Consider the following 19,957-nt stretch of genomic DNA (forward strand, 5'->3'; position numbering starts at 1 on the left):
GATTTTACGATTTAGTTCAAAATTTATATTTTATAATAACAAACGATTTTTATCTCTCCTTTTTGTCATTTGGGTCTACATTTTCTTATAAGAATAAAAAGATGTTCTTATATAATGAATATTATGAACAAAAATAAAAACATACAAAGTAAATGAAGGAATAATATTTTTATTTCAAGAAGAATATGGATGAATGGAGATGCTTTAATAATTATAAGTGTAACTTAGTAATTAGTAAAACTTCATGTTCCTTTATGAAATGAAGGCATTCAAACAAAATAAATAAGTTAATTCAATGCTAAAAAGTGGAAGTTTAATAGTATTTTGGAAAGAGAAAATTGCATGTTTAATTAATGTATGACAAGTTGACAAAATATAGTACATACAATACCATATAACCATACTCCAATAATGCATAATATCTCATGAGGATTGCCAAGTAACCATTCTGAATGATAGTTGTTATGAGAGTGACTATTGATTCATCATTCATCACCTTTAGTTTTGTATTGTTAATGGTTTTTTCTACTAACAATAAACAAAGATATTTCTGAATTTCCTATCATGTTTTGAGTTATCATCAAATCCCAAAATTTTAACCTATAAACCATAATATTAGAATCATCGATTGCTTGACATAAATGAAGAGTCGTATTTCAGTTTAAACAACTTGTTTGTAATTGATCATAGTTTACTCACATATATACTGATCTCATATCAATATCATACAAAGTGGTTCTAAAAATTTATAATTTATAATTAAGTTGAGCATCATATATTTAATATAATTATATTGGTTATTTATTTTTGGGTTACAAAATAAGTGATCTAATTACTGTTAATCCATATGATTTCTAAAACTGATATGAGCTTAATGAGTGAATACCCAACAGGTTAGCTCATAGGTGATAATGAGAACCCATAAGTTAACACATAAGGTTATGGTCCCCAACACACCAAATCACAAATAGTTTTCACATCTTCCTATCAGAGAGAAAACGAATGTCACAAAAGGAATTAAAGATTTGGTTGTGAAATGTCATCACGCTAAAACTCTCTCAAAAGGTAGATTAGAGGAGTATATCAGAATCATGGATTCCATATTGTTAGTGTTGTGTTTAGAAAGAAAAGAAAACAGAAAGAAGAGTTGCAGAAGAAGGAGAAATCATGTTCAGGGAGAGAAGAATTGAGTTGTGAGAGTTTAGATTCAATGAATATTCAGTGCATTGGAATTATGCATAATCCTTCAATGTTTACAAACTAATATACAACTTTCCTAAAACAACTTCAACCAACTTAACTACTTTCTATAGGTGGCAACTCATCTAACTACTATAACTAACTCACTTGATTACATCAATTAACATGCCCTCTTAATCAAGGAGTTATTGTTCATGGCAGTGAGCATTCCATAGCAAAACAGAGTTGTTTTAGAAGCTTAATACATTCATCATATCTCTTAGTCTTTTGAACCTATCCACCTTGAGTGCCTTTGTTAAAATATCAGCTTTTTGAATCTCTGTTGGGCAGTGAACCATCTTAACTCTACCCTTACCAACTTGATCTCTTAGGAAATGAAATATTGTTTCAATATGTTTGCTCCTTCCATGGCTAACAGGATTCTTTGCCAAGCTTATTGCTGATTTACTATCCACCCTTAGTTTGAAATTCTCAAACTCTCCATACTCCAGCTCTGTCATTAGATGCATCAGCCATAAACCTTGGAAAGTGGCATTACATGCTGAGATATATTCAGCTTCACAAGTTGATAACGCTACTACATCTTGCTTCCTTGAGCTCCAAGATATAGGTGCACCAAAGATGGTGAACAAATATCCTGAGGTGCTCCTTCTATCTTCCTTGTCTCCACACCAATCTGAGTCTGAGTATCCCACAAAGCCTGACTCACAGTTCTGCTTTTGGTTTGGGAACAACACACCATAACATAAAGTTCATTTGAGATATCTAAGGATTCTTTTTGCTGCAATCATGTGTGCTTGTGTAGGTTTGGCCATGTATTTGCTTATCACTCCTAGTGCATAGGTTATCTCGGGTCTGCTATGATATATAAACCTGAGGCAGCCCACAATTTGTCTATAGAGTGTTGTATCTGCTTGATTTTCCAGGCTAACTTCATCTAGCTTCATGTTTGCTTCAACTAGTGTTGATGCATGTTTACAGTTTTGCATTTGAAATCTATCTAGCACATATTTTGTGTACTTCCTCTGATGCATCACTATTCCCTTTTATGTTTTCAGAAATTCTATGCCAAGAAAGTATGCTAATTCTCCAAGGTCTGTCATTTCAAACTCAGATTTGAGCTTTCTCTTCAATGCTAGAATTTCACATTCACTACTCCCTGTGATGACCAAATCATCCACATAGAGACACACCAAATTAAATCTCCTGTGCTTGTTAAGTTCACATTCACACCATGTTCTACGTTGTACTTAGTGAAGCCAATAGATGATAGGAATGAATCAATTCTTTTGTTCCAAGCTCTTGGAGCTTGTTTCAAGCCATAAAATGCCTTCTTTAGTCTTAGTACTTTGTTTTCCCCTATTGTTGTCTCAAATCCAGGGGGTGAGTTATATACACTTCTTCTTCAAGAGGCCCATTTAGGAAGGCACTCTTGACATCAAGTTGCCACAATTTCCAGCCATTCCAACTAGCAAGTGCAACAATCAACCTGACTGTTTCGAATCTGGCCACTGGTGCAAACACTTCATCATAGTCATAGCCTTCTTTTTGCATGAATCCTTTGGCCATAAGTCTTGCTTTATGCTTGGAGATACTCCTATCAGGTCTCAACTTGACCTTGTACACCCATTTGATTGCTATAGGTCTCTTATCATTAGGTAATTCAACCTCTTCCCAAGTGTAATTTTTATTGATGGCTTTGAGTTCTTCCTTCATAGCTCAAGCCATACATCCTCTTTAAGTGCCTCTTTGAGAGTGATTGGTTCAATTTCACCTAAGAGAGCCAAGTGAATCAAGTCAGCTTCATCAGTGATTACATCATCTGCAAACATTACACACTCACTTAGTTTTAGTGGTAGGTGCCTTGTCCTTGTAGGTCTAATTTCAGCAGCCTTGTTTTCTTGATTCCTTATTCTTAGAATATGGTTCAATTCTTCTGAGTTCTCACTATTCTCTTGCATAGGAATCACAATTACTGATTTGTTATTCTCAGACTTCATGAAGGAATCTTTCCATAGGCTCATCTCATCAAAGTACACATCTCTGTTGAACTTCACTTGATTGGTTATAGGATTCATAAGTCTATATGATCTTGTTGGGTTGTAGCCAACAAAAATCATCAATTCACTCTTGTCATCTAGCTTCCTTCTCAGCTGATCTGGGATGTGCCTATAACAAACAGAACCAAACACTCTTAAGTGCTTCACTGATTGCCTTTTTCCAGTCCAAACCTCTTCAGGGATCTGATTGTCAAGAGCTTGAGTTGGACATCTGTTCAGTACATATGTTGTTGTAGTCACAGGTTCACCCCAGAGATTATGAGGCAAGCCTTTACATTTCAACATGCACCTTACCATGTTCAATATGGTTCTATTCCTCCTCTCAGCCACTCCATTATGTTGTGGAGTGTATGGAGCAGTGACTTCATGAATGATGCCATGTCCTTCACACCAATCTTCTAACTCTCTTGAATTGAACTCTCCTCCCCCATCTGTTCTAAAAATTCTTAAGAGTTTCCCAGATTGTCTTTATGCCAAAGCCTTGAATTTCTTTAGCTTATCAAATACTTCATTCCTTGCTTTGATTAGGTAAATCCACATCTTCCTACTAAACTCATCAACAAAAGAGACAAAGTATTTGTTTCCTCCAAGTGATGGCACTTCAAAAGGTACACATACATCTGAATATACAACATTTAGTAATTCAACAGCTCTACTTTGTTTGTGATTACTGAATGATGTTCTGGCCTGTTTGCTAGTTAGGCAATTATCACATACTGAGTTTTGAGTTTTAATTTCAGGAAGACCAATGATCATTTCCTTAGTGCTTAACATTCTAAGGTCTCTATAGTTGAGATGGACATACCTTAAGTGCCAGAGCCATGTCTCATTTGAGGTAGTTTCTGCATTCAAGCATTGTGACTCTACAATTCCTAGCTTGATTTGGAATGTTCTGTTATTTGATAGTGGAGCTTGTAAGATCTTCTTCTTCAAGTTGTCATAGACATTCAGAACTCCATCATTCAGCTCTATGATGAATCCTTTTTCATGTAGTTGCCCAAGACTGATGAGGTTGGTTTTCATTTCAGGGACAAACAACACATCTGTTATGTATGCTTTGCTACCAGATTTCATTTTGAGAGGTATGTCACCTGAGCCTTCAGTGATCACTACCCTGTTGTCTGCAAACTTCACTTTGTTTCTCTTGCTTGAGTCAAAGTTCACCAACCATTCTTTGTGTCCAGTCATATGGTTAGAGCAACCAGAGTCAAGATACCAAGTGTCATTTCTTTGGGATCTTCACTTTGTTGTCATCATGAGTTGTACAACTTCTTCATCAAAATCTTCATTTTCTTCCTTGACAAGATTTGCTTCCGATTCTTGCTTTCTTTGTTGTTGATTCTTGGTAGGTGTTAAGCATTCAGTTGAGTAATGCCCAAGCTTGTCACAATTATAGCACCTAACTTTCTTCTTGTCAACTTTCCTCTTCACCCCTTTGAGTTGCTTATAACCATATCTCCTATTGGATTGTTCTGGTTTTTCAGAATTGTTAACATAGTTCTTTCTCCCTTTCATATAGGATATCTTCCTTGATTTCTACTTGAATTCTTTGCACATAATCCTCTTTTTTTTTGCTGTCTGCATTTGGAGAACTTGGTGTGAGGATCTGTCTGTGATCCTCTCATTGAGTCTTTGTTCATGGGCTTCAAGTGACCCTTGAAGCTCCTCAATCTTCATATTTTCAACTCTTCTTGATTCCTCAATACCTACCACCACATAATCAAACTTAGGGGACCCTGTTCTTCGGATCTTCTCAACTATGGTTGCATCAGTCATCTTCTCACCACAAGCCTTCATCGAATTTGTGTGTGTGATCAACCTAGTGGAAAAATCTGCCACTTTCTCACCTTCCTCCATCTGCATGAGTTCATATTGCCTCCTCATGGTTTGTAGACGAATTTTCTTCAATTGTGCAGCACCAACATAGTGCTTTCCTAGCACATCACAAGCTTCCTTAGTTGTTGCAGATCCTGCAATCATTTCAAAGTGGCCATTGTCCACTGCTTGGTGGAGAAGGCAAAATACAAATTGTTTTGCAGTCCCATTTCTTGTTTTGTTTATGTGCGTTCCTTTGTGCTTCTGTGGCTTCTTCTTCTAGGATTGGTAACCCTTCCTCTACTATATCTGTCACATCTTGATATCCAGGTATTGCTTTCGTCTATATACACCACCTAGTCCAGTTCTTGCCATTAAATATAGGTGGTGTTGTGGCAAAATGTCCAGTTGTTTGTGCCATTTGCAGTGGAAAGATGGTGATCTTCTTGCTAGCTCTTGATGCCAATTGTTAGTGTTGTGTTTAGAAAGAAAAGAAAACAGAAAGAAGAGTTGCAGAAGAAGGAGAAATCGTGTTCAGGGAGAGAAGAATTGAGTTGTGAGAGTTTAAATTCAATGAATATTCAGTGCATTGGAATTATACATAATCCTTCAATGATTACAAACTAATATATAACTTTCCTAAAACAACTTCAACCAACTTAATTACTTTCTATAAGTGGCAACTCATCTAACTACTATAACTAACTCACTTGATTACATCAATTAAGAAATATGACATTGCACTCTTATTTTATATTATTGTGAGAATTATGAAATTCAAGATCCTAATATTGGTATTTCACCAATCATAAGGAATTCATGTTCCTTATGTATTAGTTACTAGACTTGATCAGCATGTCATTCATTAAAATCACTACATATGTAAGAAATAAATCTTATTCTAATTCAAAATGTCTCATAAATATCACTTCTCCATTGTAAATGAATTATTTATTTATTAATTGCAATGAACGGTCTTACATTTATCTCAGATATAGTTTAGACTTGTTGTATTCCAGTTTGCTCTTTGTTTAGATTTATATGCAAGACATTTCAAGTTAAGTCACTTTCATTAGTACAAGAGTACAATACTACTTGTGAATTATCAAAAGTTGAAGACCAAGAAGTTGTTAATAGCCTGCTTTCAAATGTTTCTTGTTGAAGTAGTCAAATCAGAAAAAATCATCTTCAGTGTTGAAGAGAAGAGTTCTTGTTTTCCCTTTTGCATTTAAGAGTAAAAATGTTATCATAATACATTTAAAAGACAAAAATGTCACATTATATTATTTTTCTTCAACTTTTATGCACTTATTATGGAGAGGATCTTAACTTGTCAAACCAACCAAATACACATTAACTCCTTCAATCTGCTATTAATCCTTTCAAACAATGCTCACTTTACATTAGTTGTATAATTTAATCCTTGATACCTTGGTAATCCATTGTGTTTGTTGTATCATACATACTTGTGTGCGGATGAACATTTTCTGTCATATAAAAGTGTATCACTTCATAGGTTATTATTTATGATTGGTGAAAAAAATACTTAATCATTAATTTTTAACTTCAATGTTTTTTTCCCAACCAATTACAAATAATACTACATGGAGTAATATACTTTGTGATACAACAGCAGATATAACCCTTATGAGTTTATATATATAATAACATTTGTTGCTTGACTGTAGGAAAACGGAGAAGTCCATTAGTTATCAAGGAAAATTACAGTCTAGTGTATAAGGCTCTCATATGTAATGATAAATATACGTAATTTTATCTTTATAAATGAATAAGTTGTTTTCAGGATGTGAAATTATAAGTTTCGGATCACAAGCCAAACAACTTTACCGTTGTTCAAAACTTAGCTTATATATAAAAAATGAAACTAACATTAGCCAACATCATCCTCACATTTGTATATGATACATTCATTCTACCTCTAATTTCACTCACATGAAGGTATGATGCCACAAAGGATAGTGAAAAAAATAGAAAATTGAATGCTTCAAACTTACCAAATGAAATTGTCTCAATATTACTGTTACAAATCATATGTTTTAATATTTTAATATTTTTATAATAATTAATACATGAATGATGGCTGAAACATATTCAAATCCTCATGTCACTCGGATTCAATGAACCACGTGGAAATTCATGTCTATTACGTTTAGTGGTGGAAACAGATCAGACTATCTATCAATGGTCTATTATTTTACCTATAACAGGCTAGGTCATACCATGATTTTTTCATAAACATGTTAGGCTCAAACTTTTTGAAAAGTCTATTTAATTTAACATATCAGACTTTAGGCCATTCAAAAGGCCTATTAAACCTAATAGGCCGGCATATTTAGTTATATTATGAAACAATGTTCATATTATAAATTTTTTATATAAGTGTTGTTATTATGTATATGTAATTTTAATATAAGAATGTATACAAAAATATAATTTAATTGTTAGAGTTATAAGGTCTAGTTAAAAGTAGGTTTATTATCCTATGTAAATGTAGACATGATATCATATTTCAAAATAATATAGTATAATAGACCTTTAAACATGCTAACAGGCTAGACCAGACTTTTAAATAGATCAGACCTAGACTTTGAATTTTTTAAACAGACTAACAAGTCAGACCCAAACTCCTATATGTTATATATATATAGATTCGACATGTTTAAGACAAAGTTTGGTATGGCCTGACCTGAACTATTTATACGGTTAATTCTCTTTCTGTAGAAATAATTTTTTTTATTCTCCAATTCCAAATCAATATTCTTTCACTAGCACTACACCATCAATAATATTGTGACAGTGCACTACACTACCTGTCTTTTCAATTCTAGTTATGCTTTATAATGCTTCATCTTTAATCTATGTTTTGTATATTTATTTCCAAGAGTAGAAGATATGAAATTATTGATTTCCAAAGCATGATGTCACATATGATTTCTACTGCGTATATTCCTTTGTTGATAAAGTTAAAGAGGAAAAAAAATATATATAGAGAAAGTATAAGAGTTTTTTATATTACTTATGTATTATTCAATTATTCATCGTTCATTTTTAATTATCATTGAATTTCAACTAAGAGTAATGCAAAATGAATGATAAATAATGCATTAACTGCATATAAACCTTTACAATGTATGCAGTGGTGGATCTTGATCAAAATTTTAGGAAGGGTGATGATATTTAATTAAAATTTATAATTAAAATTAATTGAATAACAAAAATATATACGGGGAGGCCAAAGATAAAATTTTAACTATTTCCTTTAAAATATAAATCAATATGTTCTCTGCAAGATAAAATAAGATGAATTACTTGATAATGCAAGATATGACTAACAACAAGGTAAAAATCACAATGGATAAAATAAGATGAATTACTTGATAATGCAAGATATGACTAACAACATATGATAGAAATTTTGTCAAACTTGATTGGCTAACGACACTAAAAATAAAATGTTGACATTGAGATTTTAAACTAATCTTCATTGCTCAATGAAACTCGTTGGATAGAAATTTTGGACAAAAAATATATATATTATCAAATATTAAATGACTTATAAGTATCTTTAGAATATATTTTAATACATACATAATATCTTTCATCAAGTGTAAAATCATTATGAACTCAGATAAAATTATATTGTTATAAACAACATCAACATCTAAATGTATAAGAGAACTTGATCAATTATATATAATTTTTAAAAGAACCACACAAGTTGCACTATATTTATTTATCAAGCTACAAATTAAATAAATATGTGAACTCTAAGTGTGTTCATAAAGACGTTAGTCAGGTATAGGTAAAGGAAGTACATCTGCTCCAAAAAGTGTGTAATACTCTATGTGTCACATTTTATAATTTAAAAGTTTAATATTTAAGTATTTTGTAGGCTAAATGATACATGAAGTGAAACACTTTTTGAGACAACAAATATATTCCCGTAAGAAAATAGTAAAAAAATATATTCAAAAAATAAAATAAAAAAATCTAGGGGGCAACTGCCCCCTCATGTCCCTTCATAGCTCCGCCCCTGACCGTACGTATATAGATATTACACTCACCAACTGAAAAAGTTATACTTTCCTTCTCTAAATGTAAAATTGAAAGTTTATTTGATTGAGTTGCAAAGTTAGATTCTCTCACTTTCATTTCCACAGCAAGAGATACACACTAAAAACTACTACACAAAATAACTTCAAAAAAATGATTGCTAATAACAAGCTTTTAGTTTTAGTCACCAATGACAAAGTGCTGAAATGATTTTGTCTTTGTTATGGGTAAGCAGAATGTCATCGAATTCGTGTTAGGTTATGAATGGAAAATCAACCTAGTATAAGGCAATATATGATGCTTGAAATTAAAGTTGTAGGGTATGCATGACCATGATAAAACCTTCAACAAGACTTTAACAAATTAGTGCACCTCTCCCTTTTCAATTTGACAATAGAAAAGACACTGTTTAACTAAACATGACCACAAAGTCTCAACTAACACTCTTAGTATCTTAGTATCACCCTACAGTAAGAAGTTCTGGTTCACTTTACATTAACTAGTATCAATCAGTACTTGTCAGTGCAAAAAAAAGGTAACACATTAATACACATAATTTTACGTTTATAACAGTACTATTTGTTAGAAAAAGCACAGATTTAAATACCCTCAATTATTTTCCATGAAGTGGAGAAGAAGATAGGCTAAATTTATAGAAGGGAATATGTACATTTTAAGTGTATTGACTTGTGTTCATTTCATTCCTTACCAGTTACCTCCGGAAAAAAAACAACTGAGATGATCCAAATTTGTCTGTAAGACATCCTTCTGGAATAAGAAGAATTAAATTTAATGGATGAAAACATAATAAACTTTCAAAAGAATGTTTGCAAATATGGAATTCTGGGCTTCCTTTGTTGGAGACTACATACTAACTCTACCACTCTCACAAATGTCAATTGACTGAATTGAGTCATTTTTTTTGTATTTTGAATATGTGTATTGAGAGCTTGAGATATACACATACTATATATTTTTGTATATCCAAAAATTTCAACATCAATATTTGAATAGATGATTCATACCACAAACTTTATCTGATCTTAAGAATTGTTAAATTTTCAGAATTATTCTTTTCAAATAAATTAAATTCTAAAACTATTTTAAAACATTTTTGAAATAAACCATCAAACCTAAATTACTACAAGTATCAGAATTATATAAAATATTGTGATGAATCAGATTTTATAAACTAATTAACTATTTTATATATACATATCCTATTTAACTATCACAGATTGTATTATAGAGATTCGACAAAATTTTATACTGACCTATATAATACAACTATATCATCAAGCAGACAAAGGAAGTTTATGGCCTATTTAACAAACGTCCAAAATCCAAAATTTCATACCTTTCTACCATATCAACCATTGATTATTATTAAATGATCATGAATCCTCAATAAATCTTAAAAGCAAAATAAATCATCTTTATGGAATCTGTGCTGCATACCAATTGTCACAGTGGAGTGACACTAACAACACTGATTCAGCAACATAGTGAACTATTTCTACTATTCTACATGTCATTCAAGCAAAGTGAATTTCAATGACTAGATACTAATTTAGAAATCATAAAATCAGCATAACCCACAACCTCGTGCCCTGTACCTGGAACCTTCAAAACTTCCAGGGATTTTGTAACAGTTCTGAGGGAAACATGTCTTTGTTTAGAATATTGTGTGACAAATTAAAAAAAAATGAACTTTAGTCCTTCATCACAAGAAAATAGGTAACCACCACAACTTGATCTTCATGGATGTGCTTAGCATGTTTAGCCCTTGGAAAAGGTACTTGTCATTTATATCTCATGAGAACATTCAAGTGGGTCTCATTCTTCAGAAACCTTCAAGAAGGTATATGATAATATTATGTTATTGATACCATCCATTCTAGGATCTGTCTCAATTTCTGGGTCAATATAAAAGAATACCTACAATACAAGCAACATTATTTAGATGCATGTACATCATATTCACAAAGTAGTTCAGTTTCAAACCACTTACAGGCATATCGATCTGCTCTCCAGGAAGAAGTCGCTGCTCCTCAAAGCAGAAGCATTGTATTTTATTAAAGTACACTGCAGCCTGTACAAGAAAATTTATAGTTAGGAAAATTTAGTAAAATGGCTATTTTGGGAAAAGAAATGAAAATTACTTCTTTAAAGTCATATTCCACCATAAGTTCAGAAGCGTGGAGAACTTAACATGAGTAACTAATCTCAACCTAATATGAATAAATAGAAGGCCCTGCCATTGGTGATTGCCTACATGTTTATTTTAATTCCTATTGTTTAATTTTACTTTGGGTTATTTTGTTGTTGCAGAGTCTTCTTCTAGTTCCTCCTGTCAACATGACCTTAAACCTCACCATTAAATGCTGCCAATGGAATTGTCAACACGATAAGCTGATAGAAACCTCATCTCTCTTATAAGATAAGTAAATAGCATCCCAATGTAAATTTTGTTGATTGCTAGTTTTTAGTTCCTTTATGTACGTAGCATTGTGACTGTGAATCAACTTAGTCACCGTAGAGGGCACCGAGAAGCATGACCCTCTTAATGAGGGTTCTATACTAGGAGCCACATCTGTTGTCGAAGTGTTTACAACTCCATGCACCACTCATTTTTCAATGGTCAGAAAAATAATATTAATTAAGTATATATTAACTTTATATCTTCTGACCAATGAAAATGAAAGGGTACATGAAGTGGTCCATATCTTGGGACAAAAGATATGCTCCCTCTATACTATGGTTGTCTGAAAGGCGAATGTCACTCGGACTAATTGATGACATCAATTCTAAAAATCAAGTGCCTGCGGGGATCCATGTTGGAATGTTAATCTCTTTTGTTCCCAAATTCGCCAAGCATGTGCCTAATAATGAGGATCTTTACAAGAAAGGAAATGATTCATTTGGTCTAAATGATGAAAGTTTTTGAAGAAGTAGATTTTTTCAGATGATGAGAAAGAGGCTAAATACTAGAGAACACGAAGGACAACAAAGAGTTCAGCTAATAATCAAATCCCTAAAGAGATGATCAAAACCCACAAAGAACGGAAAACAATAGATATGAAAGTTCCTTCAAGGTCTATTGTTTTCTCTTGCAATTCTTTGTGTTATCTTATATTTAGCCTTTTCTCATCATATGAAAATCTACTCTACACATCTTCATCATTTTGACTGAACGCGTCATTTCCTTTCTTGCAAAGATCCTCATTATTCAAGCTTGGCATCACAAAAAGAAGAGGAAAATTTCCAGCATGGACCCCTACAGGGATTTTAGTTGCAAAATTGTATCTCACAACATAATAAGTGCTTATCATTGGTCCAAAGATCACCAATTTGTTCGAGTTGGCATTCGCGTTTTAGGTAACCACAGTATAGAACCCTCGTTAAGAGGGTCAAGCTTCTCTATGCCTTCCACAGTGACTTTAGATCAAGAATCTTTAGAAGTGTTATATGATTAAGTTGATTCCAGCAATAACAACAAACAAGGGGTCACAACGCAACATAAAGGAAAAAAACTTGTGATCAACAAAATTTGCATTGGAATGGCTAATCGCTTCTCTTATTAGAGAGGTGAGGTTTTTGCCAGCTTACCAACGTAACAACTCCTGCTGGCAGCATTTGGTGGTTCGATTCTAATGTTACGTTGGCAAGAGTGGGTGAAGAATCTGCAAAATTTACAACCAAATGAAAATCCAAATCAAAATAAAATGAAATTGCAATTAAAAAAACATAGTCAAGGTTGTTAACGCCAGACAGGCCAGTTGGATGCCACCACTGTGCTAATAAGAAGAAACAAAGAACCGCAACCCTCACAGCAGTCCTATTGTTGGGAGTGTAAATGAAAAAATGACGTGAACAAAAGAAATGTAATGGCTGCTCTGGTTTAGGTCCTCCTAGCATTGCTATTATCATTTTAGGATTAAATAGAAACATCTAATGGATTTGGGCCATGGTTATTGGGCTAAGGGTTTAATTGCTTTTATTAAATAAAGAATAAAGTTTTGCTTATCAAATTTTTTTGAATAAAACATGGGCGGATTAAGGGTAAGCTTTGGCACAACAGTAAGGTTGTTGCTTAGTACCTCTTGGTCACAGGTTCAAATCTTGGAAACAGTCTGACCGCTTGCGGAGGGCAAGGCTATGACATCTATCCTCCTCATACCCACTAGAGGAGAGCCTCATATAGTAAGCAACCTATATTCGTTTAGTTTTCCAACCTTGTTTTGCTACTAATTCACAGTTTCACACTCTTGTGTGTTTAATATAATTGATTTTTAATATATATATATATACACACACATATAAATATACATGACGTTATCCGGTTGGAACCAATTAAACTGTCAAACTTGAAACAGAACGTTTTTCGGTATGATGTCCAGTCTGTCTTTTACAATATTACTTCTAGTTGCTCATATTACTTTGAGATTATATTAAGATGAGTTCAAGACACCTTTTGTCTCCATATAGAATAGAAGAGAGTATTCATCAAAAGTCAGTACCTTCATAGGTGTGACGTTATACGTAGAAACACCAGTTATCGGAGTAGAACTCTTGTTTTCAGCAGTATAAAAAGCGAGGGCACTTTCTCCAGGCCTGACCCTGACCTGGTAGCATAAAAGAATAGTGTTACATTATAATTCTCAATTTTTTATGTTCATTTCCCCTGGAACTCAGGGGATGAGTACAACATCCAACTTATATAATAATAGTTGAAAAGTTTACAACCCTAACAGAAAGGCTCAAACACACAGTCAAAGGTGCGAGTGTAAACTATGCATGAAACTTGAATTAGATCATATAATAGCATATGTCCCTCCAAGAGATTAAATTGTGACAACCAATCATTTTAAAGAAAAGCTGAGAGCTTTAACTTGACTATTAGCAGATCACTGAGTTGCAACTTGCAAGTATTAAATTTCCGAAGACAATATGTTTTTTAACAATGCCAAGAAATTAAACAAAAAGGTAATTCGTGATGGAAAAGCATCATATTTGCTGGAAGGTCCATGATGTTCAGTAAAGAAAAACCTCTCTTTGTGTAGGAACAAACTTCCACTGCATCCCATCAGCAATATCAGCATTAAACTGCACCACGATTTCCCTGGGGAAAATATAGTAACTCATCAACCCATTATAACAGAAACAATGCTAACTCCAAACACTACACCCTAATTAAGGCTTATTGAATAATACCTTGTACCTATGTATCTTGCAGAATCATTACTTAATTGTTCCACAACATATCAAATATAAAGTCCTATAGCTGATAATGGAAACACGGTTCATGCTGCAGGATAGGTGAGTTTGATGTGGAAACATTTTCTCCAATTACCATATAGCTAAACAGATATTTTTACGCTAATTTTTCATTGTTTTGTTTTTAATCTGGATAGTGGATATTACCATGTCATACAATTGCCCCATGTAAATGAAGGGATACAAACCAGCCCAAAGAATTTGAACCACAACATTATTTATGATCATGATTCATGATATAAAAGGTCAGACCAGTGAATGAGTCTCCCAAGCGAAGAGGTTGTTTCTAAATTTACGATCAAGATTTGGTCAGAATTTTTTTACTTTTAAAAAGGACTTCGAAATTGAACTACTTCCATTACCATATATTCATCAACTTGAGAAACTGCAAATTAATCCTATCACAGCTACTAGCAAAAAGGTAACATCTAAGAAGTAAAATACAAACCTTGAGGTCACTGTTTTATCTTTATCATGTCGTGCAATCTTTTCCTCAACAGTCTGTAAAAATGTTGAATATTGTAAACAACAGATAAAGATAAGTAGAAATTGCTAATAAATTTGACGAGAGATTGAAAAAACCGCAAAAAACAGAATCAGCAAACCTCACGCCGCTGGACAGTTCCCCCATAGCCAGTTGCTTGGCAAAATCTCCTGTACAATGGAACAGCAGCATAAGTGCATCCAACCATTGCAAAAACCAAGCCTGTCAAGTATAAAAGCATCTTCCGGGATTTTTGTTCTTGGGATGTATGAGATGAGAATTGTCGAACACTGGGCATAGAACATGACCGCCCAACATGCTGTGAAGCAAAAGCTGAAGAGCGGTAACACTGATGGAATGACTTTGTACTAAACTCGTGCTCAAACGATGATAACCGTATTTTACAATTGAAATTATGTTGGATCCCAGTATTAAAATTAATGAACTTGTAACTAGATCCTTCGGGAACAATAGATAGGCACCTGAATCAAAAACAAAAATATCAGCAAATAACTCATTAAAAAAACTCATGCACTGAATCAAATAACTAGTGAAAGATAAACTAATTTCCTTCATATATTCTTTTTGTAATCAGACTATCGATGGGCAATAAGGTATCTCTACACATATATTATCTTTTCAATAGAACTAATCAGTAATCACTAAATTAAACAGAACATTTGGTTCAAGAAATCAGCTTGTTAGACCAAATGACACAGGAGGAAAAAATCTAACACTATTCCTTGATATCAACTGAAAAAAACTGTATACAGGACGACAAAACCTCCTAAATCCAGAAAATGCCCAGATCATATGGCTCCAAACTATGAAACACGAATACGGATACGTGTGTCGGATACAATACGTGTCTGATGCATCGACACACATTTTTCTAAAATATAGGATACGATACGTTCAAGGATACGTGTATAAAATAATAAAAACACATAAAATATGATAAAATTATAATTGTAAATCAAAATATCCAAAGTAAAAAATATAATAGAAATTGAAAATCAATGTCCTCCAAAATTCCAAGTACCAAAACTAGAAAATATAGTAGAATAATTCATAAAATTGCTTATTGTCGAGTCCTAGAAACAGAAATAGTATCAATTTCATCTCCTCCTTGACGATGGTGTTGTGGATCGGAGAGTCGGTATCGTGGACCGGCTACCGGAGGGTCAATGCGGTGTGACGGTATGTTGGTATGAGTTTTTGTAGCCTTTAAATAAGTTGGTGTTTATTGAAAACGAATCTATCTTATCCTATTTTATTGAAAACGATTCTATATTATCCTATATTTTATTGAAAACGAATCTGATTCGTGTCTTCATTTATTTATTTTATTTTTTTAATTTTTGGATACTCTGCGGATACATATCTTTCATGAATTCGAGTGTATCTGTGTCGGATACGTATCGGACGCGGACACGTGAGGGTGTTCGACGAATCCATGCTTGAGAGGCTCCAAAGAAATGAATTTCTCTGCCCAAGCTTACAGCCAACAGATTAACATAAAGTACCCAACTTTGCCTATTTTTATTCCTTCTAATATGAAGTTAAAAACCTTCCAGATTACGAGCCTTCTGTTCCGACCAGTAATCAACTCGCCTTGAGTTTCCTTAGCACTCCATTCACTCACAGAACAGGGCCTAACACTGCTCATGTAGTAATAATAACAATAAGCAAGTCTTCCCGACTTGGTTGAGTTAACTACATGGATCAAACGACGTCATGATATTTTATTAAAAATTATGTACACAGACAAATCATTAACCTCTACATCCTTCTTAATAGTTTTGCACTTTTGCCTATCAGTTTACTTGCCTCCCTTTGTCTCGTGATTATGTTACCTTTCATTTGTAGCTTTTACATGCCTTCGCCATACATGGCCAAACCACCTAAAGCTTTACCCTACTATTTCCTCTACAAAAGGTGCAATCTCAACTTTCTCCCTAATGTATTTGTTCCAAATCCTATCATATCTAGTGTGTCCACTCATGTAGTAATGTTTTATACTTCTATTCACTGAAGCAAATATGCCCCAAAAAATTTCATGTTGGAACATTCATCAATGATCTAAGAAAAAAATAGCAAAGACTTAGAAATATATGTAGCATCAAGTTACCTAGATTCCAGAGAGGCATTTTGCAAAGTCCTAAGGAATGGCGACAGATGGCTTCTCCTGGTTAGCCTTGACCATATCATGTTTAGCAAGACTGATTTCCCTTTTATAAACAGGGCATTCAGCGCTATCTGCAAGAAAAGAAAATCAGTGTGAATTCACATGCAGCACTGTCTACTGTTTACACATGTTTAGGTACTGAGAAATTGATCATAGATGAAACAACAAATTATTGAAGAATAAACTGCATATGTAATGTTTGAAAAAGGACCAAAATACATTAAATGGGCCATTTTATTATTTTAAAAAGTAGAAAAATAATGAAAATGTAAATATATCAATTAATACACACATAAAATACCACTCTGATGCTCTTAAACAGTGCCATGTGTCAGGATGAAATAGAAATTTTCATAAATTATAGTTCTGTTACAGTATTCTCTATTGTTTATTTCATCAGAAATATTTTATTTTGATTCAATTGCATGAAATTTCTCATTCATAAATTTTCTCAGATCAATTATTTATAAATAAAATTAGAATGTAAAATAAAGCCAAGCCATTATAACAATGCATTAAACTCTGACATTGGCAGACAGAACCCGTGAAGAATGTGATCTTCAAACCAAGTCAATCAATCAGCTAACCTACAAAACTATCTCCAGAAAGTGATCTTCCAATTTTTTCTATAAACTCACTTTTATGATTACGAATTATGATTGGAACACTACTATGGCACTACTATATTCTAACCTCCAAATGTTTCCCCCCGAATGAACACTCTACCATTGTACTAATAACATATAATACATAAAAATAAAATAGACTATGAGCCTAACAACATTAACAATACCCAGGAGCCAAAAAATATTAATAATAATAACAATAACAATAAAATTCCACTCCAATTTTGGATCAAGAGAAACTCCATTTCTCTTCAAATGTCATTTAAGCATCGAACTTCCTTCTAACATAAACTAACTGAGAATGATGCTTCCATCACCAAACACCAAAGCCATAACAATTTCAACAATACTAGAAAGGGAGATTAAGCATTCCACAGTGATTCAAAACTATGACTTCAATGAGGCATTTCATCAAACAGAATAAGGGCAACACAAAACCCTCCACAAACGCAAAAGAAAATGCAAACCTAAATCATATGTTATAAACAGAATAACCAAATTGCATAAACCCAAAATCCCAATAAAGCATAGAAGGTAAAAATGGGAAATTCAGTAAAAATATGAAATGAAGAGCGTAAGAGTATACCAGAGAAGCTCAAGTTGTAGAGAGAAGCTATGGGGGTAGCAGGCACAGATAGAGAGAGACTTTAGCGTGAAAATAATTAAATTAATTGATTTTATTTCATGCGCTCGATCGTAGTTAAATCCAGGAACGACGAGCCTCTTCGAGTCTTTGTTAAAGCTACGTCTCTTGTTCCCAACCAAAAGAAACTAATTAGTGTTTTTTAAATAATAATAATAATATAAATAACAATATATAATTTAATATTATTAATTAATGAGAAAATATATATACACCAATTTGTAAAAAAATTATTATTTATATTTAATCCTAACTCGTAATTAATTAAACATTTTAAGTTGATGTGATGTGAGAAACATTTATTTCCTCTCAGCATAGGCATCCTATTAGGGAAGTTTCAGAAAAAATTGGTGTAAAAGTAGTGACATATGACTTTGAGTAATGTTTTTTTATCCAACTAAACTTATCCTCTTATCATTTTAGATAAGAAATTAATTTTTTCAGCATAGGTGATTATCCTTTCAATAAATGTCGTTCACAGTTATCAAATTATTGATATTTAATTATCTTAAGGATTTAGTGGAGTCTTGTACTATTAAATCAATACCGATGAATTAGAACGGTTTAATACTTTAGTAACAATTTAAAATTTAAAAATACTAAAAATACATTAGATATATATTTATTCAGTTAATTATTAATTAATAAGTAGTAATTTTTTTGGGTACAAAATAAGTAGTAATTAGATTGTACTTAAAAACTAAATTTTCAACCATCTATTTTAACTGGACATACAATATTTCATTTATTTAGTTATTTTATTTATAATTAATATTATATTAAACAATATGACTTTTTTACTTATGACTAATTAATGTAATTTTTTAAAATTTTGTAATGTAAATTTAGTAGACGAATTAACGAAAGTTATTTCATTTTCAGAACCTTAAAATAAATTTTAAACTAATTTTTTATTGTTATAAGCTATTTTTTAGATTACAAATCCTTTTTAATTTTTTCACTGAATGACTATAGCACTTTATTAACTGGGTCAAAAGCCTATAAAGTACCTAAAAAAATTACAGCCTAACTAAAAGCTGCTAACTCAAGTTGCTGTATAATGCCATAGAGAAAATTCCTCATGGAACAGAAAGACCTAGTGAAAACTCCTGCTGGAATAGTTGACCTATTTATGTTGTAAATATTTTGGTTAAGTTTAAGTGCAAGACTTCTCTTGATAGAATATTTTAAGTGAGCTTAAGTCAAAAGTGAGTAAGAAAGAGTATATATTAACTCAAGTATATATTAACTCTAAATCATTTAAGATGAGCTTTATACAACTAATACAATTAACAGTGTAATACCTTTTTTCAACCATAAACCAATCACACATTGACAAATAATTTAAAATCTTTAACTTTTAAAAAAATTGTCTTTAAAATCATCATACATGATATTATCTATGATAAATTAGTAATACACAAAACTTGTTGAAAATTAGTAAGGATAGAAAAATTAAAAAAGACGATTCTAAAGTCATACACGAGATTTCTACCAAAATATAAAAGGATAATTTGCACTTTTTCATCCATAGTTAATAATACAATAGTTTAAAATCTATAAACCATCAGTGTAAAGTTCTGATATGGA

At 32.5% G+C, this 19,957-nt stretch overlaps 1 protein-coding gene across 2 annotated transcripts; it reads right to left on the minus strand.

Moving 5' to 3' along the window:
• On the minus strand, positions 10,541-18,462 carry LOC109330367 (cytochrome c oxidase assembly protein COX11, mitochondrial-like). Of its 2 annotated transcripts, XR_002105662.1 has the most exons (9): positions 18,311-18,462; positions 17,042-17,169; positions 15,032-15,392; positions 14,875-14,927; positions 14,199-14,271; positions 13,670-13,774; positions 12,759-12,832; positions 11,161-11,241; positions 11,070-11,087 (listed from the first exon to the last, which is right to left on the minus strand). XR_002105662.1 is itself a non-coding variant. In XM_019564542.1 (8 exons), exons 2-8 carry the CDS (start codon positions 17,119-17,121, stop codon positions 10,986-10,988), a joined length of 855 nt encoding a protein of 284 aa, XP_019420087.1. In that variant the 5' UTR covers positions 17,122-17,169; positions 18,311-18,459; the 3' UTR covers positions 10,541-10,985. The 2 variants fall into 2 exon arrangements, 1 of the variants encoding a protein (XP_019420087.1); XM_019564542.1 differs by lacking the exon at positions 12,759-12,832 and having other exon boundaries at positions 10,541-11,087; positions 18,311-18,459.

This window comes from Lupinus angustifolius, chromosome LG16 (genome assembly GCF_001865875.1).
Source record: "Lupinus angustifolius cultivar Tanjil chromosome LG16, LupAngTanjil_v1.0, whole genome shotgun sequence".
Classification (NCBI taxonomy): Eukaryota; Viridiplantae; Streptophyta; class Magnoliopsida; order Fabales; family Fabaceae; genus Lupinus; species Lupinus angustifolius.

Bases quoted from the DNA above. Each gene is read 5' to 3' on its own strand.
- LOC109330367 (XM_019564542.1), bottom strand. From the start codon at position 17,121: ATGATATGGTCAAGGCTAACCAGGAGAAGCCATCTGTCGCCATTCCTT. The intron at 15,393-17,041 runs GTAACTTGATGC...TTTTTGATTCAG, and splicing joins AATGCCTCTCTGGAATCTAG to GTGCCTATCTATTGTTCCCG. The intron at 13,775-14,198 runs GTTTTTCTTTAC...TTATGCTACCAG, and splicing joins TTGTTCCTACACAAAGAGAG to GTCAGGGTCAGGCCTGGAGA.